General features: G+C 39.4%; 1 protein-coding gene across 6 annotated transcripts in view; it reads left to right on the top strand.

Moving 5' to 3' along the window:
* VPS13B (vacuolar protein sorting 13 homolog B) overlaps positions 1-27,500 on the top strand; it is a 500,947-nt gene that overhangs the window by 422,656 nt on the left and 50,791 nt on the right. For all 6 annotated transcript variants that reach the window (XM_086608763.1, XM_086608762.1, XM_086608766.1 and 3 more), the window contains exons 40-42: positions 12,423-12,619; positions 21,942-22,123; positions 23,936-24,285. In XM_086608763.1, the coding sequence (XP_086464889.1) occupies positions 12,423-12,619; positions 21,942-22,123; positions 23,936-24,285 (729 nt within the window). The remainder of the gene's footprint in view (positions 1-12,422; positions 12,620-21,941; positions 22,124-23,935; positions 24,286-27,500) is intronic.

Genomic DNA, 27,500 nt, shown 5'->3' on the forward strand with positions numbered 1-27,500 from the left:
TCATGTATTAATAGACTGCAGCCCTCAGTCCCAGAGGTGACTACATTTCAACAGCATAGTGTTTATATTATTAAGAAATACTGAAGCTTAGAAAATGAAAAGCCTTAAATAAAATGTGGAAGATTGTTCCTGCATCAGAAAAAGAGAAGAAGTATTGCAAGTACGTAAGTCCCTAATGTAGGATCTCCCATCTGTATAATTTTGTTTCTCAATACTTGCAACAATAAATTAAGACCTTAATAAATTAAATACTGTTGCTTTTGCTATTAGAAAAGCGAGTGATCTTCATATAAACTCAGTCTCAAGATGAATGACAGTTAGTAAAAAAAAATGGGTTTGATACTTAACAGTACAATCATTTTCCTGTTTAAAAAGTCCTGCAGAAATCTTCTGTTATAGCATACTGCTATTCTGTGCTTTCTTAACAAAAGCTGTTAGTGTGTTTAGAGTAATTTTTCCATAATGCAGAAAGCCAGTATCTGTGACAGATTACATTACTATACACACCTGCATTTGCTCTGAACCTGCTAGCCTGATAAATTGATAAGATAAGTTGGTCACATGTTGTTTTAAAAAGGCAAAGGACATAGTTCCTAATAAAAGAATGCTACATATTTCTTCTAAAAGGTTAAAAAGCATTTCTCAGGGCTCTTAAATTACCATATTCTGATACCAAGGGAAAATAAAACCTGGGCTTAGAGTCTTGTTTGTACTTAGAGGGCTTTCCGGACAGGAAGGCAATCTTGATGCAATTCAGTAAGCCACAATACCAGTGGGGCATTACAGGTGAAAAATTTGCAGCTGTACCCCTCACCACAATGTATTACAACTGTACAGTGGAATATTTCCTGTACAGAAATAGGGTTTGGTTAACTTTGTTTCCCAAGAGTAGATCACATTAAAATGTTATAAAATCATGATTTCCTGCATTTGAATACTTGTGGTTTCTCAACTGGTTCCAATATTACAAAGGGTTTTTTTATAGCTTCTATTAGTTGAAGATGTATAGAAGCTTTTTTCCAAAGTCAGCTAAAAGGCAGTTATGTATTTTTAAAGAACAATTTCTCTCAGAAGACAGGAGTTTTCTTTCACATCTCTTTATTATAACTCTAATATTTATTTTATAAACTGCAGTACAGATATCAATTTAAATAAAATGTAATAAATATGCTAATAGGACCATAAATAAATTTGTTAAATGGAGTTGAAAGAGCCGAGGTGTATGTTGTTACTCAGAAAGCAAAATAGTAGTTATTTTTGTTATTCGGCCAAAGACCTCAGTATGGATAGGGGAAAAAATTAAATTAAGCAGATATTGCATATTCAATTTTAAAGTGAGAATTCATAATTTAAATGTTCTAGCTTTAGGACAAAATTTGTTAAGCCACATTCAAAGAGAAGTAAAACAAATGCTGTGAAGAAATTATATGAGGTAATTTTGAAAAACTTCTCCAGTTGTGATATTTGATTATTCCTGAGTGTTGAAAATTGAGAGTGCACCGTAGTGGAATAACTTATACTGCCCAAAATGTATGGGTGTGTAACACATCAAAATGGCGTCAAAATCCAGAAAAACATAATGAAAATACAAAGGAGACGAAGCTAGGGGGACAGCAAATATTTTGCACAGCTAGAATGTTTTTAATCCTAGTGCTCCTGTTAATCCTAATACTACTAATGGCAGGCTAAGTTTTTACCTCGCTATAAATCACTGCATCTTTTTTTCTTATTTGGATCTTCATGAAAAGGGAAAATTGGTGGTCTGTAGCTGTGCCAGGGGAGGCTGTTTTCCATGCTGATACGATCTTAGCCCTGAGGAAGGCTAAAAAAATGTTATCCGACGGGCAGTTCGGTTTGTGGCACGATTTCACAATGTCAGTCACATAAGGTAAACAGGAATGTGAATGTTGAAGTATCCTATGGTTTTCCAAGATGTTGTTCCACTGGTCAGATTGGATTGTGTGTGTCATGTGAACAAGCATATTACAGAGGTTTTATTCTATTTAATATTAATATTCTTTTGAGCATATTTTCTACATAATATATTTTTCTGCAGGGTTTTTTGCTATTTTTATATAAATACTTCAAAATCAAATTTAAAAATAATATTCTTGGTAGTTATTGCCAAGAATTTTTCCCTAATAAAAATGTGGATAAAGTCTTTTATTTCCTACTACTGCGACTTCTGTTCACCTAATGGGAGAACTGTATTTTTAAGGCTGTTGGCCCTAAAACAGTAAAATATCCTAATAAGAGAATAGCTTTATTACAGAGTAATCAGCTTATTCATGCTCAGGAAGCTGGAGTTAAAATCTCAGCATGGGTTGGCGTCTGACACAAAGTGCTAGTTTGTATTGTATTCTGCCTCTCCGTCACTTAGGTGGCCCTGCTTGGAGAAGATAAAACACACACATGCTTCCTGTCTTCTGTGTGCGTTTTCTTGTACAGTAGTTGTTTCTGGAACAAGAATAACTTCATTTCCAAGAGGAAGCGCCCACCATCTGAGGGACTGAGAGTCAAGAAGTGAACGTTTATTCTGCAGAAGCTTGTTTTCTAGCAAAAACATGAATCAAAAGGAAGCATCGCTGAAAGCAGCATTAAACACATTCTTCTGTAACCCAGCTGTTAATATCTTTCTTTCTCAGCTGGACGAGATGTATTTTGCAACCCAAGACATCTGCATGTGTATAGTTAAACATCCATTTTTAATATTGAATTTAAAAAATATATGCCTCAGTATTTAAGTAATAATACAAAAACACTTTTATACACCCTTCATTCAGCAACCTCAGAGCAGTAGGCAGATGGCTGTAGCTATTCTCTAGAGACAAAAAAGATGTCTGTGAAAAAGATGAGATTAGATAAGAAATTGAGATGTTTTAATTATTTCTGTCCTAAATGGCAATGATGTCTGTGTCTGAGACCTGTTAGCATTATGACAGTATGCGTAGGGAATAATAAGTATGATTTATAATTTATGGTAATGTGACAGCTTGTGGAAGCGCACTGGTGTTGGCCCCCTGCTCAGCTGGGGAGCTCAGCTACAGAAACACAGCCAGTGCTAAGGGGTGTGCACCCGAGGCTTTTCAAGTCCAACTTAACGAAGTAGTCTAAAGCTGGGAGGATAACATCGGGTCACAGGAAAATCTAGAAGCATGTTGTGATCACAAAAACTTTTAAAAGGCACGTAGGGATCAACAGTCATTTCTCTTCCATTGTGTCTTATTGTTATACACAACTTTTAAGTGGGAATAAGGAGCATCCATGTGGTCAATGGGGCATACAACACATGGATGAAAATATTAATGTGTAACATAGTGTTAACAAATTCTGTAGCATTTCTTGACCTCTAGCTTCCAAATAGGAATAAATTATTCTGGTACAGCTAATGCAAGACACAATATATGATGAATAAGAAAAACCATCATCTATCGCATTGTAGTGCATTAGTGGGAATACTTCACGTTGGTGATTAATACTGTCTTGCTGATAGGTTAACAAGCATGCAGGAAATCACTTGAAGGATGCAGGTTTTTAAGGGGATTTTCGAGTTCCTTTTTGTTTGGAGTTTGTGTTTTTTTGAGGAAATGTGTATGATAGAGATTTCAGCTCTGCTGAAATAGAGACAGACTCTGTAGAGAGTTCACAGAGATGATTCTTGTAACATCTATGTTAGTGTAATATATGTGAAGATTTTTTCTTAAAATAGAGTGAAATGAGAGATTAACAGAGAACAGGAATCCACACTCTTCTAATTCAAAAGGTTTCTGCTCCAAGGCAACTATTTTAGCTGAATTTTTTCTTCCTGTCCTGTACTCGCAGGAGTACAGGAGGCACTGGAGGCAACTGCTGTCCTTCCTGTCAGAATTTGTTAATACACTGTTTTCATTCTTCATCAGAACAGTGCTGTGTAATTTTCAAATCTCATGTCTATTTCTCTTTACATCAGTAAAGAGAAAAAGGAGGAACCTTCAAATTTGCTGCTTTGTTTTAAGTGTATTTATCTTATTAACAGTTTTTGTTGTACATACTTAGAGTTTAGGCTCTTTTCATGTAGCTTTTCACTTCTGCTTCTGATCTCTGTTGTTAATGCTGCTGAAAAAAAAAAGCATTTGACTGTTCTTTTGCTCTCTGTTGCCATAATTATCCTTCTAAATAAGTGTTTGTGGCATAGTATGTGATTTTCTTGCAAAACGGAACTTGGAGATTCTGGATTAAATCTGAGCCCACAGTTAAGTAATAGTTTTATGCACATGTAAGTGACAGAGACTGTACAATAATGGTTCTTTTTGCATTTTACAAGTGAATAAAATAATTGCAATTAATACTTTCTTTGAGAGCTCGGAAAGGAGACAAAAAGCTAAGGAGAAATGTCTGTTGAAGAAACATGCTTCTTGTTAGCAAAGACGTTTGTGGTTAGATATGCTTCGTTAGTGTTCAGTTTTATAGAGGCAGCACTAGCGGTCACATTTTCTAAGAGGTAACAATTATCTGAATTATAGCTTAGGTTTTATTCAAATATTTTAAGGTAAAAGTACCATATTTAATTCTACATATGGGGAAATTTTTTTTTGCAGCTAATTCACTTATTCCCACTGCCTATGACTCAGTTCTGGCATTATAGCCCGTTTCTAGGCTTTCACAACTATTATTTTTGGCAGCTAATATTGCCCAAAGCTACTATCTTTCCTTAAACTTATCCAGATCAGGCATTAGTAATAAACCCCCTAGAACAAATAAAGCTAGATATGTAGGAATCAAAGATTCTAAGTCAACTAAGTCTTTTGCAAGCTTCAGACTAGAAAGCTTACAGTTGGGACAGCCCCAAAGCATGAGCTGTATATTGTATAGGCAATCACATGCAAGTGTGTCTTTGACTTTTTACTTTTAATGTGCAGATCATGTCTTGAAACATCCTGTCTCTTGCTCAGGTGAGTTTCTTGACATATTACAACAGCAAAAAATGCATGAGCAAAAATAAAGGGGAATAATCTTTTCAACATGCTTACCACCTGCTTTAATTGGTAGGTGGTATGTTCTTTCTGGCTACTCATACTGCTGAGTCCAGCAGTCATTCCTATGCCTTTCCAATTTTTTCATAATTCATTTCAGAGGTTGCCACGAAGTTCCTGAAAGGTAAATACACTATGTTAGGTCATACTGGAGCTTGAAGTGAAGTTACTACTTCTTTATGGCATAATAATTGTTTCAATCATTTTAATTTTACTTTGCCATCTTTTCCTCAAGATAAGTTTCAATATTTCCACCACCTACTGAGTGGGTGGAAATATTGAAGGACCTACCTGTTTGGGTTTTTTAAAATACATATGAAATCTGTTTTGGATTTTTTTCAAGTTTCACTCTGCATTTATTGTCAGTCTTTATTTTCATTCTCTCTGTATTACTTTCCTCTAGCCTTACTGATGGTTTTACGTTTTTCGTACTGTAGTGCCATTTATGAAATTCCTTTATTGTGCTCTTTAACTTATTCTTCTAGCGCATTGCTCTTACTGGGAATAGAATTCATCACCTTGCCCACTCTAATCCAGCTTTGTGAGATTCTCATTAGGGAGACATGCATATTGAAAAAAAAAATGTTTTATTGTGCGATGTAATCTAAAAGAAATAAATATCCTAAATAGTAGGATAGCTTTACAAGACTTTTGTTGCACATGTGTTACTCAACAGCATTGACAAGAAGAGATAACTTGGGTGTCGATAGGCAATAGGAAGAACAAGATCAAAGCAAGTATTCAAATATGTTGAATTAGACTCCTAAAAAATCTCAAAGTATTTTAAGGACTGAGATTTAAAAATATGCAGATCAAATCAAATATTTTGTCACCAATGGAGACTGTGGAGGTTTAGAAAAGAAGTGAGTGTGAATGATTCCACAATGTAGTATGAAAGATAACGGATTATGGAAGTTCCTGTTTACGTATTCATAGAATTGTTTAACTTGGAAAAGACCTTTAAGAGCATTGAGTCCAACTGTAAACCTAACACTGCCAAGTCCACCACTAAACCATGTCTTGAAGTGCCACATCTACACAGGTTCGTAGTTAACATAGGGGAATTCCTTGGATATGTCCTTAATTGAAGAGTAGGAACATTACTGTGGTATTGCAATTTTGAGTGTTTATCCACAGGCATTAAATGTTAAAATAATTCAACACTGAGAAGTTTCAAAGAACTCTAAAGCTCTATAATGTCACTAAGAGCAAAAAGACTAAATATAATGTTACTTGGAAATATGTCTACAAATGCAATAATGTAATATTCCATATTACTGTTGTTGTGCACAGCACCACTGTAGAGTGAGCAACATAGGACCAAGAAAGATGTTTTCTGGGTCATCAAGACCAGCCTTCTCCCATCAGGGCAATGCTGGTTACTGTCTCCATCTTATTAACAAATCAAGCTTTTAAAAGCAGCTGTTATGAACACAAAGGCTGTCTTCGAACCTCCCTCTCTTTTTCTGTATGGGTTTCTAGCCGTACACTTTATTCATGGAGCAACTCAGTTTTGACCCTTAGTTTCTGTAGACTTTTTCCTCTATTAACTGTTTCTCTCCTGAGGCGTCTAGGTAGAGCAATCATGTTCCTATTGTTTTCCTTCATTCGGTCCTCAAATTCCAGTATGAGTTAATACAGTATTAACATGAATAATTGGAAATCCGTGCCGTATTCCAAATGAGGCCCCACTGGTGTCTTGCACAAGTCAATTAGTATTTCTCCCTCGCTTTTGGAATTATCTCACCTGATGTCTCTCAGGATCACATTTACTTTTTCCAGGCATCATTGTACTGCCTCATAATTTTCCTGCTGACATTTACAGATCTTCACCATTTCCAAATGAATATGCAGCTTATAAGCAAATGCGTTGCTATCTTTATTTATATGGCGTGCACTTTTTGATGTTAAATCAATCCCTTTTTCTCAGACTATTAATTAGTCGGCACTAAATTAAATCGGCACTCCTGATTGATATTGCTGTGCTACTCTATGTTACATAAGTTACTGACATCAGAGTTTTCCTGGCAGTTGTTGGATACTTTTTTCTTTTTTTTTTTTTCCTCCTCTTCATCTTAACCTAAAAAAACTTTTAGTGGCTGTGGTTGCTTTTCTGAATCTTCAAGTATCATTGTGACTATCATTGTGAGGAGGTAAGCAGGCTGAGGGCCATCAGGGAGTGCGAGAGGGAGATTGACCAATGGACCAGTACTTTGTGCTCCCGCCCGCAGACCCAACAGGCTACCACAGCTTCTCAGACTGAGGAGCCCCCAACCTCTCCCCACCTGGCCGGGAAGAGGAATCCAGGTGGGAATGAGCAATGGCAGCAGGTCCCTGCCCGGCGCGGCAAGCCTGCCCCCTCTGTTCCTGCAACTACCTCCCAGGTTCCATTACACAACAGATTTGAAGCTCTACAAGTGGAACCAACACCCAGGGAGGATGATGATACACACACGCTAGTATCCTTCCCTAGGACCACACGTATCATCAAGACAGCCTCAGTTAAAAAGGAAAGGCGGGTGATTGTTTTAGGAGACTCCCTTTTGAGGGGTGTGGAGGGCCAGATTTGTAGACCTGACCCTTTACACAGGGAGGTCTGCTCCCTTCCTGGGGCAACAATTAGGGATGTAACAAAAAAAACTCCCATCTATAGTCAGACCCACTGATTACTACCCTCTTCTTCTTTTCCAAGTTGGTATGGATGACATTAGGAAAAGAAACATCCGGACTATTAAGAAAGATCTCAGGGTTTTGGGAAGAATGTTGAAGGGATCGGGGGCCCAAGTAATATTCTCTTCTATCATACCGACTCTAGGACATGACACAAGATGGAAAACAAAGATCGAGGATTTAAATAATTGGCTACAAAAGTGGTGTGAGGAAAACAACCTAGGCTTCTTTAACCACGGGCTGACCTTAATGCCAGATCTTCTATCTAGGGACGGGGCGGGTTTGTCTCCACAGGGGAAAAGGCTGCTCGCTACAGAACTAGCTGGGATCATCAACAGGGCTTTAAACTAGATGTGAAGGGGGTGGGGGGTATTATCAGACTTAGAGGATTAACAGCCGAGGACGGCCCTCCATTGTCTGATGAAGGGAGTGTAGGCAGGTGCCTTCGGCCTGCTGCCTCAGTGATACTAGGGGGTGATATGTGTAGTCAAGAGCAACACACAAGTTGCCTAGAGGTTAAAGAGAATCCCAAAAATAACAGCTCAGGTAATAAAACTTCCCCCGCTAGGGGTGCCGTGGGGTCAAATGCCCAACTTACGTGCTTCTATACAAACGCACGTAGTATGGGCAATAAACAAGAGGAACTGGAAGCTCTTGCTATCCGGGGAAACTACGACATAGTTGCCATCACTGAAACATGGTGGGATGACTCGTATAACTGGAGTGCTACCATGGATGGCTACAAACTCTTCAGGAGGGATAGGAGAGGTAGAAGGGGTGGTGGGGTTGCCCTGTATGTAAGGGAAGATCTAAACTGTTTAGAGTTAAATGTTGGGGATGACCTAGTAGAATGTCTGTGGGTGAAAATCAAAGAGGGGCCTATGAAGGCGGATATTGTAGTGGGTATCTGCTATAGGCCACCCTATCAGGACAGTGAGACTGATGAGCTATTCTTTAAACAACTGGGGGAAGTCTCGCGCTCACTAGCCCTTGTCCTTATGGGTGACTTTAACCTGCCTGATGTCTGTTGGAAGTATAACATGGCAGTCAGGAAACAGTCTAGGCGGTTCCTGCAGAGTGTGGAGGACAACTTCCTCTCACAACTGGTTAGTGAACCGACTAGAGAAGGAGCTCCCCTAGACCTGCTGTTTGTGAACAGAGAAGGTCTTGTGGGAGATGTGAAGGTTGGAGGACGCCTGGGGCTTAGTGACCACGAGATAATAGAATTCTCAATTCTAGGGGAAGTTAGGAGAGGGAACACTAAAACGGCCAAGCTGGACTTTGGGCGAGCTGACTTTGGGCTGTTTAGAAGTCTGGTTAACAAAGTCCAATGGGAGACAGCTCTCAAGGGTAAGGGGGCGCAGGAGGGATGGTTACTATTCAAAAAGGAAATTCTGGAGGCACAGGAGCGAGCTGTCCCTGTGTGCCGGAAGTCGAGCCGCCGGGGTAGAAAACCAGCTTGGATAACAAAGGAGATTTGGGAACATCTCAAAAGAAAAAGGGATGTCTACAAGTCTTGGAAGAATGGGCAGGCATCCAGGAATCAATACAGGGAGGAAGTTAGGGCATGTAGGGAGATAATCAGGGAGGCAAAAGCCCAATTGGAACTTAGACTAGCCAGCTCCGTAAGGGACAACAAAAAGTCTTTCTATAAATATATTAATAACAAAAGGAGGGCTAAAGATCACCTCCAGCCCCTACTGGACTCAGGGGGTACGTTAGTCACTAGGGATGAAGACAAGGCTGAGGTCCTTAATGCCTTCTTTGCCTCAGTCTTTAATAATAAGGTCAGCAGTTCCCAGGTGAGCTGGCCTTCGGTGTCTGTGTGCAGGGAGGGAGAGCAGATCGAAGCTCCTGTGATCCAAGAGGAACGGGTCAAGGATCTGCTCCTTCGGCTGGATGCCCACAAGTCTATGGGGCCTGATGGTATCCACCCGAGAGTCCTGAGAGAGCTGGCGGATGTCATTGCCAAACCCCTGTCCATTATCTTTGGGCAGTCTTGGCTCACTGGGGAAGTTCCGCTGGACTGGAGGCTGGCGGATGTTACCCCCATTTACAAAAAAGGGCGGAAGGAGGATCCGGGGAACTACAGGCCTGTCAGTCTGACCTCGGTGACGGGCAAAGTCATGGAACAGGTTATCTTGAGTGCTATTAATGAGCACATACAGGTTAACCGGGTGATCAGGCCCAGTCAACATGGGTTTATGAAAGGCAGGTCTTGCCAATCAAACCTGATCACCTTCTATGACAGGGTGACCCGCCTGGTTGACGAGGGAAGGGCTGTGGATGTAGTTTTCCTGGACCTCAGTAAAGCCTTTGATACAGTTTCTCATAGTGTTCTGGTGGAGAAACTGGTAACTGCTGGCCTGGATAGGCACACCCTCCTTTGGGTTAAAAACTGGCTGGATGGCCGGGCCCAAAGAGTGGTGGTAAATGGGGCTAAATCCGGCTGGAGGCCGGTCACCAGTGGGGTTCCCCAGGGCTCAGTGCTGGGTCCAGTTCTGTTTAACATCTTTATCAATGACCTGGATGAGGGGATTGAATGTACCCTCAGTAAATTTGCGGACGACACCAAGCTGGGAGGCTGTGTTGATCTGCTTGAGGGTAGGGAGGCCCTTCAGAGGGATTTGAACAGACTGGATCGTTGGGCTGAGGCCAATGGCATGAGCTTTAATAAGGCCAAGTGCAGAGTCCTTCACTTGGGGTATAAAAACCCCAAGCATCGCTATAGGCTCGGGGAGGAGTGGCTGGAGAGCTGCCTGGCGGAAAAGGACCTGGGGGTGTTGGTTGACTACCGGCTTGATATGAGCCAGCAGTGTGCCCAGGTGGCCAAAAAGGCCAATGGGATACTGGCGTGTATCAAGAATAGTGTGACCAGCAGGAGCAGGGAGGTGATCCTGCCCCTGTACTCGGCACTGGTGAGGCCGCACCTGGAATATTGTGTCCAGTTTTGGGCCCCTCGCTTTAAGAGAGATATTGAGCTCCTGGAGCGAGTCCAAAGAAGGGCGACTAGGCTGATCAAGGGGCTGGAAAATAAAACTTATGAGGAGCGGCTGGGGGAGTTGGGGCTGTTTAGCCTGGAGAAGAGGAGGCTGAGGGGAGACCTGATTACGGCCTATAAATACTTGAGAAAATATGGTGGGGAGTTAGGGGAAGGGCTCTTTACATTAGTGATGGGAGATAGAACAAGAGGAAATGGGCATAAGCTTAGTCAGGGGAGATTCAGGTTGGATGTTAGGAAGTATTTCTTCTCTGAAAGGGTTGTCAGCCACTGGAATAGGCTGCCCAGGGAAGTGGTTGAGTCCCCATCCCTGGATGTGTTTAAGAATAGGGTGGATGAGCTACTTGAGGATATGGTTTAATGGGGATTAGGGATGGTTGGACTCGATGATCTCTAAGGTCTTTTCCAACCTAGAAATCTATGAATCTATGACTTGACAGATGTAGCAAAAATCCATGTTTCAGTCTCTGTGATTCCACATGTTAATTCTTCCACAATTCTATGGTGATTATTTATGTTCTCTTGCCCTCCCCAGCTTGAACCACTGAGGTCCCTGAATTTTCCTTCTTAACCTTCATTCCTGTTAATTAATCAGCCTGCTGTCACCTCCATGTGCGTTATAGTCCTTACAGAGTAACAAGCTCCTTATAGACCTTTTTCTAGCTGTGCCTAGATTTACTTGTATCTCTACTACATTCCTACTTTTTTCCTGGAAACTTATATATGTATGTCTACACACAGACACCGACACCGACGGATAAAAAAAGGTAATAGCACATACATATGCATTTTTTTATTATTTGCTCTATGTCAACTTGACTTATAGTATTTCTTGAGCATGTATAAGTGCTGTAACTGGATTTCTGTATCTTAATTCTAAAATCTTCATATCTTATGGAGTTTGCATTTGTTTTAAACTCATATTCTCATTCGTTTTTATGCTAGTACGAAAAGAAAAAGGAGGCCTATGACACTAAATCTATGCTTATATTAAGATTTGTTTTCTATTTTCCTTAGAAATGCCTCTAATAACATTCTCTCCAGTTCAGTGATGCATCCAAGAATAATCCAAGGTGGTTATTTACAGACTTAAAATTAGGGATGTGATTAAACTGAAGCGACTATGTATTTATTGGATTTGGATTTTCAAAATCACACAGTTGTCTAAATAACATATTCTGTGAAATAAAAGATCATGTGATTACAAGTACTTTATGATTTGTCCCAAGATTTTTATTCATATGTTGACCCACCCCAAGACATTGTGTTGCCCATCATCATTTTTACTCTGCATCTTTGATCATTTGAATATGACAATAAATGAGTAATTAATAAATTGGTGTTTTGTTATGTGATAAAATTAAAAGAACTAGTTCGAGAAAAAAAAGAATTTAATGATGATTAGGATATCCTTGATACCGTGATGTGATGACATCTGATTTTTGGCTGCATAATACAAATAAAGATTAGTTGAATTGTCTTTGTTGTTCTTGGGTACTGTGGAACAATTAGCTGTTTCTGGACCTAGTAAGAGAAAGTTTGAAGTGTTGTATGGCAGTAAAGTTTTAAGAACATTCTAATGTAAGTCAAGACAACACAGAATCTGAGTAACAGTTACAATTCTGATTTTCTAGATGACAGCTTACTTTAGTTAGTTTTGCACTCTTAGTATGTACAGTAAATCCCATTATATTTGCAATCAAGCATAGAGTAATTATGCCTTCTCCCTTTTATCACAGATTCCTTGCAGCTTGGAGTACTGGGATGAGCTTCAGAAATCCTTTGTTGCATTCCGGGAATTCAGTCTATCAGAAAGCAAAGTCTGTGAACTACAGCTGCCCAGTATCAACCTGGTGAATGATCAGAAAGAGCTCATAGCCTCCGATCTGTGGAGGATTGTCCTGAACAGCAGTCAGAATGTGGCTGATGACCAAAGGTAATTTTAAAGGAGGAGGGAAAAAACAGAAATCTAATGCTACACTCTTGAGAGATCTTTTTCAAGAGACTTAGGGAATAAGATACTGTTTTCATATGCAGTAAGAGTAGCTGGTCTTAAATGAGCTTCACACTGTAGTTCGCTTCCACGCAAAGGCATGGAGTGTGGTACAAAAAGAGCTCGCTCTTAGATTTGTAGGCAGCCGGGCAGCATCATATTCATCAATTTTCTGAGCACAGGGATTACAGAAAAGTGAAGAGAAACAGCCATATCCTGAAATCTCTTAGCTGCACAAATCAGTAAAATTGGCTGATTAACAAAAGAAGGCTGAGGCACAATCCATTGTATAACGTAGTAGTAAACATTCTTCTTCCGTGCATCTCCCGTACATTACTGTTATTCTGTCCTCAGTGCAAGTCAGTGACTTAAATAAGCCAAGTGTCTATTTTAAATATATTAAACAAAACTTTAGTACTTCAAGAGTGTTGCATTATTATTCACACAACTTGCTTAATATGCTAATAGTAAAAAAAATTTATTCAGTGTTTTCAAACATTGAGGAACCATTTTTCATTATGTTTACAGCTGGAAACAATGTACAACGACAGATATTCACTCTATTTGCATTCATTCCATTTTGGTTAGTATGTAGAGTAAGAAGAAATGAGTACAAGTTGTCTCCACAAACAGTGGTGCAATGGCTTTCAAAGACCTTCTTAACACTTTATAGTTAGAGCAGAAAACCCAGAATGACCCTGTTGGATCACTGGTATTTGCTGATTGTTGCTGCCTGTGTATGAACACATGCTTGAATGAGCATGTACCATCCACATGTATTTTACATAAAGCTACAGAATTCAGAGAAATCAGGAAATTTGAACATGGCTAACAAAATCAATGAAGAAAATTGAACATCTGGTTTCCATTAATAGTATCAGGTTGGAAATGATTTCTTGATGTTAATTGTGAAAGAATGCATTTTCATCATTCAGAAGTTAAGTGTTTTAGACAAGGTTAATTCCTCTGAATGTGAGACCTTGGCAAAATTGCCTTCCTGGTCAGCTTAACACCACAGAAATGTGAACTTGGTGGGAACTGAAAATGAAGTAGTGAAATTTAGTCAATTTTTTTTCATCAAGGCATTTGGAACTGTAATCATGTTTATTGTTTTCTGCTCAAATAGGGTTTGTCACTATATGCAATATTGCATTCAGGGAACTCTGATAATCTAACAAGTAGTAATTGTTTAGAAAGAGGCTAGAGTTAAAATGAAATGCAAATAATTAAAAAAAATACAAAATCAGTTTGGATTGTGATTAACATCAGAAACATTTTATAGCATAACATGAATTCACCTGCCTAGAAGGTCTAAACTCATGAGTTTTCAGCTGGGAGGCTGCAGCCCTGCTCCACAACAGTGACCATCCTCAGTGGTATCAGGGAGAAATATCCTAATGGCCTTGACGTACCAGAAGACCTCAAGGAAGACAATTGCTCTGTCCACAGCAATGACACTAGAAGCACTATGTCCTCCAGATTGTGCATGTACACATAAAGCTAAAGCAGAAACTACAACTGAAAGAACAGGAGTTAAACTGAAGCTGAAAAGTGATAGCAGGAAAGGAAAGAAGGCAGCAAGAAACATTCACCACACTACTGAAGCATTTAGAGATCAATAAACAGAAGAGAAAGAGGAAAGTCAAGGGAAAGCGTTATGAACTGCCAGCTCCTTAGGCATGTGCATGGAGACTGCAGAGTCACTAGTCCCCATACTTTTGGTGACCTGAGGAATTTATAATAGTTTTAAGAGGTGTACTTTACACCTACATGAGCTAACAGTAGACTGGAAGATTAAAGATTCGTGTAGGTCAGGGTGAATTCCATCCAGAAGCCAGAAACCTGAAGGATACCTGAGGAAAACCTCTGATTTCAGAGAAGAGAAAAGATGATATTCCCTACCTCAGCCATAGTTCCAGATAGAAACTCAAACTAATCTCTTTATACTAGTTTCAAACAAGGCTGTACTGCAAGCTTTCTGAAGGATGACTGCAGGAGAGAATGGTGCGGAAGGAGTCCTGATAAGGACTCAGAGAAACTCAACTGGCCAGAAGAGCAACTGTTCCTCAGAGATGAGGTTTTGACCTATGGTGTTTGAGGCACACCGTCTCTTTCCTGGGGACATAGGAAATCAGACCAGTCATATGTCACTGCCCTGGAGGTTTTGAGACAGTTCACAAGCACTGAAATACATATAGTTACCGCTACAGAAAAAGTTTTAAGGTAACAGTAAAGCCCTTAAAGGACCATGTTCTGTTAAAGGGAAGCCTTGTTTAGGAGATGGTGACAGATACTGTGGACCTGCAGAGAAGGCCAACCATTCTAGACCCCTAGTAGCATAGGAAGTCCATGTTGGCAGCAACTTTGCTGAAACTGTGGCTCTATATTCATCAAACAAATATATTGCTACTGGTATGCGTATTTTCTTGTGACCGAGCACACTACAATGTATTCTGGACTGTACTTGACCAAAAAATCCCAAATTTTTCTGGTTTTGAGAGAGAGACTGCCCCCATGTCATGGTAAATTTCAATATTAGGCTTGTTCCTAAAGCAAGTGTTTAACATGAGATCTTAGACTTGTGAGAAGAGCCACAAGGCTTCTCCAACACAAGAAAGACATGGAGGTGCTGAAGCAAGTCCAGAGGAGAGCCACGAAGATGATCCGAGGGCTGGAGCACCTCTCCTATGAAGACAGGCTGAGAGAGTTGGGGCTGTTCAGCCTCGAGAAGAGAAGGCTCCGGGTGATCTTATTGCGACCTTTCAGTACTTAAAGGCGGCCTACAGGAAAGCTGGAGAGGGACTTTTTACAAGGATATGTAGTGATAGGACAAGGGACAATGGCTTTAAACTGAAAGAGGAGAGATTTAGATTGTATATAAGAAAGAAATTTTTCACTCTGAGGGTGGTGAGGCACTGGAACAGGTTGTCCAGAGAAGTTGTAGATGCCCCATCCCTGGAAGTGTTCAAGGCTTTGGGCAACCTGGTGTAGTGGAGGGTTTCCCTGCCCATGGCAGGGGGGTTGCAACTAGATGGTCTTTGAGGTCCCTTCCAGCCCTAACTGTTCTGTGATTCTATGATTCTAAGGAGCTGCGCTTAAAGCCAGTGCCGAGTGTTAGACCAGAGAACTTCAAAGCTGAGGGTATCTGTGAGTGACAGCAAGAATTGAAGTCTCTATAAAAGTTGAATCTTGTTTTTTCTGGAGACTCCTGATGATTTGATATTACAGCATTGACATGCTGTGGCTGTATGATTAGCAAATTTATTTCACTATTAATTGTAAAGTATAAAAATGCTTAGTCTTGTTGAAGTTTTATTTTCTTAGTTTGATCTTGTATTTTGAGTCAGACTCTTAACAGCTGCCATATGCATGCAGCTGCTGCTCAATGATAATTTTTTTTTCTTGAAATTCTGCAGGGTTTTTTTTGTTGTAAACTCTACGATATGCTAATTAGTAATACCAGAGAGCTCATCCTTTCTGTTTTAAGTACTTTATTACTGATTCCTAACATCAGTTAGTTATAAAGTATAAAACTTATGTGACTCATGTGACAGGAAAACAACATTTGTGAGAAGATGTGGATCCAGCTGGTATGTTGAGCAGTAGCTGGCAGGCTGAACTGTATCAGCCAATAATGTATATGGGAATACACAAAGATGTCAAATCCTGTGGTATGCAAGCTCTTTTTGAGATTGATCGGGAAGTAATTAGAAGTATAGAAATCAAGGAGCTATCTGGTTAGGGATATGTGTATGTTGTTGATTTTTAAGAATTTTGTAGACCATTCATTATTCCATGAATGAATAAGGTTTGAATGATCGTTTATGAATGTTTGTTCAATGAATGAACAAATCTGAAATCCTAAGTGAAATAATTTAGCATCCCCTTGGGGATTTAGTGTAGTGTTTATGAAAGGAATCATATATGGCATAAGTGACTGTTTGTGGAAGACTTAAAACAGGAGATTGAAAAGAAATTATCACAGAATAAATTATTTTTATAGGTTGCATTTTCATGTTGCAGGACTAGCAAATTATAATCAAAATCACTTTTATTTAAAGATCTGTTTGGGTGATGAGACACTAAAGCCCGTCCCTGGTCTGGTTGGGAGGGATTTATCATTCTCTGTTTAAATGGGTTACGTTACAAGATGTTTTATATATTTGTGCATCTCCTGTGTAATGCAAACAGTATTTTTATAATTACTGACATACTAATGTGAAATAGTAATTGAAAATGCCTTAAGATACAAACCATGAAACAAGTACCAAAACTTTTAAATAAGCTTTAAATTGCTACTTTTAATAATGAAAGTGAGGAATCGTGATCATGTTTCTTGCTAATTGTTTTAGCTTTTATTCAAAGTAGATGATGTACTGGATTTTGACCTGTAACAGCTTGGGTTTAGACCAGCATTTGAGTCATAAATTAAATGAGTTAAGTGGTCTCTTTCTTCTTCCCAGTGGATATTTTCCCATGTTGCGGTTTCGTCGTAAACGGGAGTTTTGGTTTAAATATTCCACTCTTAAAATAACAAGAATAATGCAGGTCACCGTTAAGTCATTGTTCCCAGTTGCCATATATTTAACTTGAACTGCTTTGCATGATGTGAAAGTATCATACTTTACAAAATAAAATTACTTCAAGTGTAGATATTTTCCATTTTAAAAATTCTGATGTTTCACAGGATTAAAAAAAAAAAAAAAAAGAGAGAAATTGCTGGTATTAAAGTTGGGTCAATTTTATTTAGAATTTCCTCTTGGTTTTACTACACCCATCCCTCAGCATGTTGTGCGAAACACAGAACAGTAGAAGCTAGTTATTCCTTTTCTCCCCAGTTGTAGACAGTCCACACTGCATTTTGTAGCTCCAAAGCAGCCAAGAGAGTGTGGGATTTTGGGATATTGTATTAATTTGATGCACAAATTTTGATTCCACAATCAGATTTACCTCTGATGCTCCTACTGTTGTTCACCAAGACTTAGTAGAAATCTTCCTGAGTTTTCAGCTAACACTGCTTTATCTTCTGTTTGTGCACAGCATGTGATGAAGGGCTGTGTCTTTGCTTTCTGTGCTGTATGCAGGGTAAAAGGAGAAAGTAGCAGTGCTGAAGGTCTGACGGAAGTCTACCTAGGCAAAAAGTTTAAATGGGATTTACTTTAAAATCGGAGGATCATGGTGGTGATTGTAAGGACTACAGTCCCCTTTGAAGAACTATTCACCTGATATTATGATCTCTTATTACAGTTCTTTTTTACTACAATACTATAGTAATATATGCACTACTCTTAGTATATTTTGTACTGTAAGTGGTTTCTACTGTTTCTGTATTTTTATTTTCATAACAACATGAGGGCTATGATTCGGGATATGATTTTTGGTTGAGGAAAATTCAAATGGACCCCTTCACAGATAAAGCGATAACACTTAAACAAGTCTGGTCAGACAGGAAAACAGGGATGAAAGAATCCTCGTTGGAATTCTTTTCGGATGATTTCTAGAAGGTGATCTTTCTGTAGAGTGACTTTCCCTTCTAAAACATGGTTTAGCCCACATTGTCCTGCTCCTCTCAGTCCTCCAGTATCAGCGCTTGTTCCTTCCTATCTCTGGCAGGGACGAAAGGCCACTTCTGTCCCAGGGTGCAATATTGTCCCACCCTCCTTTGCTGTTTCTATATGGTTAATTTTTTAAGCATGTGGTTGGACTCTGAAGTTTGTTAGGGAATCCTTTCAGTGGTAGGCCTTTTTGGTTTCAGAGGTGACTCTCCATGAGGAAACAAAAAGCAGTTTTGAATCTTTTTGTTGCCAACATCTTGAGTTCCAGAATATTACCTCTGCTTGGTCTGCTGCTTGTGGGGCAGAAAAATCAGAGCAAAGTATGAGTAAATGCTTTCAGTTATTTCCCTGGTGTGAAATGCGGCTCCTGCCACATTTCCTCCTGCATCAAGCATGTCGTGTTGCCATATAATCATTGCAGTTATGATGACAAAGATCCCATCACACTAAAATGCTTGATAAATAAAAAACAGGTATATAAAATTTGACTAAATAAGAATTTGGAGGGGTTGTTTGGGTTTTATTTCGTTAAAATTTCCATCTCCAAAAAAAACATATCTGAGGAAATAAAAATGCTGAGTCACTCTCGTGGTTTTAGGCTGATCCAGCAACTAAAACTCACACAGTCTCTCCTTCTCCAGTAAAGTAGAGAGGAGAGAAAAAAAAAAAACAAAGGGACTGAGGGTTGAGACAAGAACAGAGGGAGCACCCACCGACCATGGTCCTGGGCAAAACAGACAGAGCTTTTCTCAAAGCAAAACAGTTTATTAATGATTACTTAGAAGGACAAAGGGAAACAAAAACTGATTACTTGAGAGGACAGAAAGAAACAAAACCAGATCTTAAAACCGACACCTTCCCTCCCCCCCCCCCCTTTCCTTTTCCTCCCGGCTCTACCTCCTCCCCCCAGCAGCACAGGGGCAGGGACTGGGGGAGTGCAGGTCAGTTCATTCCGTGCTGTTACTGCTGCTTCTTTCTTAAAGGAGAAGGAGTCCTTACACCCTTTTCCCCTGCTCCAATGGATCCCCTACCCACGAGGAAAAATCCACAAACTTCTCCAGCGTGAGTCCAGCCCACTGGAAACAATCCTTCCCCACAGATTGCTCCGGTGTGGGCTTTACCACAGTCTCGGATGCTTAGGGAGCTGTAGCCACTCGCTCCGGCGTGGGTCGTCACGCAGACTCCAGATGCCTCTCTGCCTCGTCGTGCACCCCAACACGACCATCCTCAGGCTCAGGCGTCTTCTCCCCACGGGCTGCGAGTGGGTCTCTGCTCCACCGAGGCCGTCCTGGTTGCAGGGGGGCCGCCTGCTATCTCACCATCAGCCGCAGGGGAAACTCGGCTCCGGCACATCTCCTCCCGCTCCATCCTCACTGACCTGCTGTCGATGCAGCTGTTTCTCTCAGATCTCAGTCCTCTCCAGGTGAACTCAGCCCAGTGGGCACCCCGGGAGTGGGGTGCCCCCGAGTTCCCCAGCTGGCTCCGCCGCCGCCATTCTCCGTGGGCGGCGCCGGCCCGACGCAGGCAGCCGCCCGGCCGGGAGCCAGGGAGCGGGGGCAGTGCCCTCCTCCCTTCTCTGCTCGATCCTGGGCGAAGCACCTTTTCCGGTCCCTTTGTCCTGACTTAAATAGGGCAATTCGCAGAGGCGCCCTATTGGCTCAACCCCGAGGGGGATGGCAGTCTGATCTGGTGGCCGGAACTAAGCCTAACCCGGTTCCAAGACCGGGGAGGTCACAGGGACCAAAACCCCTCTCCTGCCACCAGAACCACCCCCCCCCTCCACATCAAACCATGACAGTCACTGATAGGTCACTCAAGGAATAGGCTTCCGAGGAAAGAAATTTATAATTTCAGAATAAACCTCAAGAGATGTTTGTGCAAATTAGGTCTTACTTCAGAATATCAAAGTGTAACTATTTTTTTTTTAAGTTCCTTATAGTTTGGTTAACATTTGTTTGCACTTCTCTGCTGTTTTTCTAATTTCATTCGATATGTCCCTGAACTTCTGTTTCTAACCAAATGTAATGAGCGAAAAGTCTTAAAATACGGACAGTTATTCTGAGAAAACTAAGCAGTTTCACAGATTCAAAAGTATTTAATGGTCTAAATCAGCATATGAATTTTAGTGGCTTTTGGATTTGCTTCCATGCAAACAATCTAAGGAATATCCACGGCAGAACAAAGAGAAGCATCCCATTTCTCTGACTCTAGTCTACTCCCATAGATGTTTTATCATGTGAACACAAAGAATAATTTTATTCCCAAAGATGCCAGTTCTGAAAAGGCCTACACCACCATTTTTGAAATGTAAACAGGCAATTTGAAGAGGCAGACAAGCAGCTGAAAATCTGATTAGGTGATCTATCTTTCATCCTTCATCAGCCTAATCCATTCTTTAGATGCTGTCTTGATTCTTTGATAATTAGCTAATTTTAGTTGGGTTTTACTGCTACACAAGTATTTTGATTTATGTCCACAAATCTAAAGTTGGATTTAAGCTCCATAATTATTATAATAATACCATACAAGCTAGTTACCATAACACAAGATAATACTGATAAATTTACTTGTGCATGGAATTCTACACATGTGCAGCTGAACGTTTTGAGTACCTACTGTATTTGTGCATAATTTTGCAGTAACACACATGGAGTGATGAAAAATTTGATCCTAAAAGCATAAGATATGTTGCTTTGAAAGGCAGTGTTAGAATTTAACCTTGTGTTGAGTTTAAAATATCTTTAAAACATCAATGGAAATCTATTCACAGTGCTTTATAAAAGCTAATTACTTTCTAACAAAAATAATAAGTTGGCCTTGGTTAATCTTTCATTAAATTTTATTTTAAAAATAAAAGCAGTATTGGAATGAGGATGTGGACTTAGTTTTCTTGAACCAAGTCTATGCCTTTAAACTAAAACTCTTTAATGCCAAACTGCAAAGGGAGTGAGAATAAGGAACATTAAGGATAGATTTGGCTTAAATTAGAAAGTTTATTTGTACTTCAGTGGTGTCTTAGCAACCTATAGAATTGTGATGTAGTGTTAGTTTCTCTCAAGAGACCGAAAGATAATGCTTGGAAATTCATGGCGTCAGGAGCACGGCTAGGAAAAAAAAAAATCAGTGTGGTGGCAGTTTAAATGTATAGTTAATATGTTGTAATAGGTGCTGGTAAAAGGCTCCAGGCTGAGCTTGTAACACTCAGAGATTCTTTTTAAATGATGACTGTAGAACGAGAAGGGCAAAGGAAAGAAAGCTTAGAGGGACAGGGTTTTTGCATAAAAGTAGTTTGATGGTTGTGAGTTGGTTTCCTTAACATAAAATGAAATAAATCATTCTCTTGACCAGATTAACTCTCAGCTCATTCTTAGAGCTTTAATAATGATAATGTACTCTCTTTAGGTAATTGAACAATTAAAGATACCTGGTATATTTTGGTTTTATTTTCTGTAAATATGCTTCACTTCTGTGGTTCAAGTGTTTCACTTTGTGAATTGAAAATGCAGTGTGATAAAAGTATTGTTGGATTTGCAATCTTATCTGCTATGTTCTGCTTGGGAAAAAATACACACGCTAATATTACCAGTTAAAAGAAAATTATGACATTGGCTGTGTCAGAAAACCAATAAGGAACACGGTCAAGTGTTACTGTAAAGCAATAAAATCCTGTAACTGTGCTGAACTGCCACTTCGTTCTCTACCTTCCACAGCTCAGAAAGTGAATCTGGCTCACAAAGTACGTGTGATCAGCTTGTAACCCCCACGGCATTAGCAGCCTGTACCAGGGTTGACTCCTGTTTTACTCCTTGGTTTGTGCCATCACTAAGTGTGTTGATCCAATTTACTTGTTTGGAAGTCCACCTCTGCCATCATCTTGACCAACTAGGCACAGGTATGTATTCCTTTATGTAGAACAGTAAAAGTATAAAGTTCATACGTGCTGCTTAATCACTGTTTTGCTGTCTGCAGTCCCCGTTTCCTCATTCAAATAGGCATTCTTGAAATAAATTATCAGCAACAGCCACCGGTCGTACAGACTTCAGGGTAAAGCTGCTGACTTCTGTGCATTAGGACAATACGTACGGTAGGCGGTGGGGCTGGCTGATCGGCCCCTCTCCTCCCTCCGGCATGGGTAACTGTAGAAGCCGTCCGGTTTTCGTAGTCTGATTAGTGACAGCAGGTGCCACTTGGGTTATGAGCCATCTTAGTGAATGAATTTGATCTTTTAAATTTTCCAGCATATTTGCAGTTCTATTAAAATACTTGAAGATTTTGCAACCCCCATACTAAGAATTCCTTGGAAGAGCTCTGAGAACTGCAGGTTTAACTGTTATTTCAATTATGATCACTTTAGGAGCTACATCTGGTTTTGTTCAGTGCTCTCTGTCATTGCATTAATGGCAAATACATTCCAAGAGATCTTTAGATTATTGACTGATTTTCAAATGCTGGGAATGCTTTCCATGGAAGATGAGCAAATATCTTAGATAATTTTGACAGAGACGACTTTCTTCATGAGTAGTTTTTGTGTTTCTGCAAGTACTGTAATATATTCATTATCAAATCATACCAAGACTGACATTCAACATCTAGCAGATAATTTCTTGTCTATCAGCTACCTCTATCAGTACATAATCTTCCTCACTATTACACTCCAATTCCAGATGCTCGATCTTTAAAATTACACACACTGGAAAAAGCAAAAAATCAGATTAAAATCAAACCCAGCTGTTTCATTTTTCAACAGTGACTGAGTTTATGCTGATGCTGCTGTTGTTCTTGTTAGAGCACCTAAAGGCCTTAAGTTTTGGGGCTCCCTTGTGCTGTGTTCTACACGAAGGGATCACGAAACTTACTGTATCCATTATGCTTTTGTAGAATAATAGGGCTTGATCCTGGGAAGTGATGAGTGTTTTGGTTCCAAATCTGTAGAGCACTTGAGCATATGCTAATTTTAAGCATGTGAGTAGTTCCAGCAACATAAATAATAACATCAGTGGAAATACTCACACGCTTAATGTTACACAAGTGGCGTGTGTTACACTGCATGCCTTGCAGTGTCTGCTGCCACAGTGCTCAGCACTTTGCAGGACTGTGACTTCAGTGAACATGCTAAAATCTTTTTTATGATATATTTCTCATGCTTTAGTCTCAGGATACTGTTTTGTTTAATTTCTAGTATTATTGGGTAATATGTCACATCTCAGCGGTTTTCTGATCTTGAACTCTCTGTAATTGCAGTAAAGACATTTTTCATTGTCAAGCCTATTAGCCTGCGCAGTCACATGTCATCAAATATTATATTGCTAATTTTTATTGTATTCATAATGTGCTTTGCATGGAATATCATATACATCTATAGCAAAAATTCTCATAGAAATATGGTCTCTGCTCCAAATAGAGGACAATCTGAAGAATTGTGCAGTGTGTAGGTGAAGCAGTTTGGCTGGACTATTTACCATGAAAAGATTTTGGTTTGCAGATACTTTTTGTTTGCAGCTGCTATTAATTGCAGTTCTATTTTACATCTAATAAACAGTGTGAGCAGAATTAATTTCAGATTTCAGAAATGTTGACTGTTTTATGAATTTATGAATTTTATTTGTTTTAATCATATGTACAAGCAGTTAAAATACATTTTACAAAAATATACAGAATGTGGCAATGGTGATGTTCTAGTCTTGTTTGTTCTTTTACTTTTCAGCACCACCAAAGTTTCTTCAGCCATTTTTATCTGATAAGAACATGCCATCTGAACTAGAATACATGATCATTTCCTGTGATGAGCCTCATGTATATCTTCGTCAGTGGAGCGATGAGTCAATGTTCCAGGAGATCCAGTTTTCGACTCAAGCCGACTGTAAACTTTTGGAGTGCCGAAATGTGACTATGCAGAGTGTTGTGAAACCTTTCAAAATCTGGGGGCAGATTGCTGTGTCCAACAGCACAGCAGGAAGGCTATTGGACTGCACCATAATGGTGGACCCCGTTTTCATCAGCTTTGGCCAATATGCACTTCATTCACTAAATACAGCAGTCCAAGCTTGGCATCAGGTATGCAAATACAATAGTGAGAAAAAAAATGTAGCTATTGTGGTTAATTTAATAGCAAATTAGAATACCAACTGCATTCATTAAAGACATTCCAAAATGTAAAAGCTTTAATTTACACTAAAAGTGTTTTTTTACTAATAAACATTAATTCCGTGATAGCAGTGAAAGTTAGGAGACAATGAATTCTTTATGTAAAGGCAAACATAGCCAGAACTGCTTGAGTTTCAGTGAAACTACATGAATTTATAGCTGAATAATCAGAATCGTGGTCTTGAAATGTGTAACATTCTGTTAATTTATGAAAAGGTGAGTGGTGCGTGATACATAAGCACAGCTCAGTCTGACCAGCAGAGCATATTGTTTCCAGCTACTACTTCTATCCTTATTGAAGTTCAACACTAGTTTCACATTACGTTCCGTGCAAGCAGCGTTAATGACTGAAGCCAGTCCCAGCGTAAGGAACCTTGCTTCTCCAATGACCCCTTGAAGGCCTGTAATTCCCTTACTCCACTGTAGCCTTGAAATCAAATCATTCTCTTCATCTGCCTGAAGACCTATGTGGAGCCTGGGAATTAATTACCTATCATGGCACTACAATAACAAAGCCCCCAAAAAAGGATAAAACATCTGTTTTATATCAAAAAATTCTTTTTTAAGGGCATTCCATGGTTTTCTTGTTGCAAAAGGACATTCATAAAACAAGATCTAGTGTGATTTAAATCTTTACAGCTGGCTCAAATATCAATGTGAACAAAAATCTTTGTAGCTCCAATTTCTGTTTTTTGTCATATTTTGAACAATGCTTTTAATAAAAAACAAACATAGAAAGTATAAGAGAGTCCTTGGTAGACTGTTTAAACCCAAAATATTTCTGACTTAGTACTAGTCCCTCATCTAAGACATGTGTGGCAACTACTGCAAAATGGCCTTCAGAAAGGTCAGTTTCCTCTTAGGATGGAAAAAAAAAAATCTCTCAGACATAGCTATACGTATAAATAAAATATAGTGCATAAATATTTAAATGTTTTAAACCACATCACAGTGTGAATGACTGACTGGCTACTCTGTGCCTTGAAGGAATATTCTGAGTTGAAAAAATGGAATTGTATATTTGATTAAGTAGAGCCATATGTTGCATGGTATATTGCTGACAGGTACATTCTATGAATAGTTGGTACTGATTTATACATGGATTTGGCAATGTTAACATGAGCCACAGGAGGATATACTTCTGTAATTTTTGCTGTAATTTTCTCGTTTCCTCTCATGTCAAGGGTACTTGCCACCATGTTCTGATGTGGTGGGTATCTAGCCCTGAGTACTGAGATTAAAAACTTGCACCGCTTTGAAATTAGGGAACAGTTAACACACAAGTGGGTTCAAAACGGCTTATTAAATTAGTTGTTACCAAGATGCTTTGTATGTGGCTTTACCTCCAGACTGGGAGGGTGGCACACACTGCACAGGGAGGGAATTAATTTCCCAACAAGCATTGTTTGATGTTTGCTGTTCGCACAAAATACGATGTAAATGCTGCCAGCTAGAAGCATGAATTTCATAAGCAGGAAAAGTTATTTGAATTCTCTACATATTTTTTACTAGATTAATATCTGAAACAAGTGATGTTGTTGTCAGTGGACAGACAGATGAAGCATGAAACAATATGGCCTTGCACTTTTAGGTCAAGAGTTCAGGATTAACAGAAGCCTCTGTCAGTGTCTTTGTTTCCTAGATATAGACTGATATTTTTTTGTTGTTGTTTAAGTAAAGATGAACATTTTGAAAGTAGATTAAGCCTAAAAAACACTAGGCGTACAACTTGCTTTCTACTTCTAAGTCACATGCTGAAAATCTGAGAGGATTAGCACTTTTTGAAAACAGTTTCCCCTTTTGATATATTTCACTGTCTAATCTGAAATCTCTGTTTGAATACGAGCAGTAACAGCCTAATGCACATCTAAATGCAAAGCTAAAGTAATGGTTTTAATAATCAAATAACTGGGCAGGGAACTTCAAGATTGTTATTAATTTAGTTTTATTATTTAATAATAACATACAGAGTATCAAGTGAGATAGAAAACGCATGTCTGTGAATACACATCATGGGGGAGCATGTGTGTTTTTTCCCATTTATTCGGGCATTTAAGCCCTCACAAATTATTTTATAGCATTAGTGCTTTGTAGTACCTAGAGACACATGGTCAGCTGAGAAAACAGCACCCCAGGTATGGTACTAAGTGAGTGTTCATGGGGAAAAAAACTATTCCTTTGTGGTCTCACACTGTAAGTGTTTTCCTAAACTCCTCAGAAGTTATAAAAGCTTCTGGTTTAAACCTGTTTTAAACCATTAGAACTTCTTTTCCTTGAGGTCCGCATGGTGCTTAACCTTTCTGTTGGCAGTTGCATAAGTTTTCTTAATGAGCTGGCATCAGTCAAAATGACATCTGTGATCACAGTAGCTTGCCCATCTTTCTACCACAAGCACAAAGAACAAAGGAAAAGGGTACAGAAAGTTTGCATGTAGCTTCAATTTAACTTTCCACCTGATAATGTCAGGATATTGCAATGAGAATTAAGTTTAAACAATCAGAAGGATAATGTTCTTTTCTCTTAGAGGAACTTTGAGGAAGGTAAGAAATTGATAAAGGCTTTCTGTCAAAAAAAACATTGCTAGATATTAGAGAGAGAGAGAGCGTGTGTGTGTATGTATGTGTGGGAGAGAAGACTTGCACAGGTCCTCGGTAGCTTGTGAAGCACACAGAAAATAACTTTGTGCATATAAAGAGGCCTAGGCTTTTATGAGGGTTTTATCCAGATCCAGAAAGGCTTTGAAATAGTTGTGAGCTGAGATCTGAGCAGAAAGTCCTGAGACAGGGAAAGCCTGGTGACTAGTATTATGTGGGATGTTTTTCTGCTCTCTGAATAGAATTCACAAAATATTTGAAAGCCCAATAAAGGAGAAACACTTTCCAGGCCTCTCTGAGAGAAAAGAACAGCTGAAAAATGATCTAAAGAAATCAGGAAATTGTCCCCCAGGAACTGACCCTAATCTGTATCTGATTCAGGCTGTTGATCTGTTGCTGATTCTTTTGATTTGCTGTTTTAATTCAGAGAGGAAATTTTCTTCCTAATCCACACTTAGGTGTTTTCAGCTCCTGGAGTCATCATTCAGCCCTTTAGCATCGCTGCCACACAAATGGCCCAGTTCTGTTTGT

The sequence above is a fragment of the Tauraco erythrolophus genome, chromosome 3, assembly GCF_009769465.1.
Source record: "Tauraco erythrolophus isolate bTauEry1 chromosome 3, bTauEry1.pri, whole genome shotgun sequence".
Classification (NCBI taxonomy): domain Eukaryota; kingdom Metazoa; phylum Chordata; class Aves; order Musophagiformes; family Musophagidae; genus Tauraco; species Tauraco erythrolophus.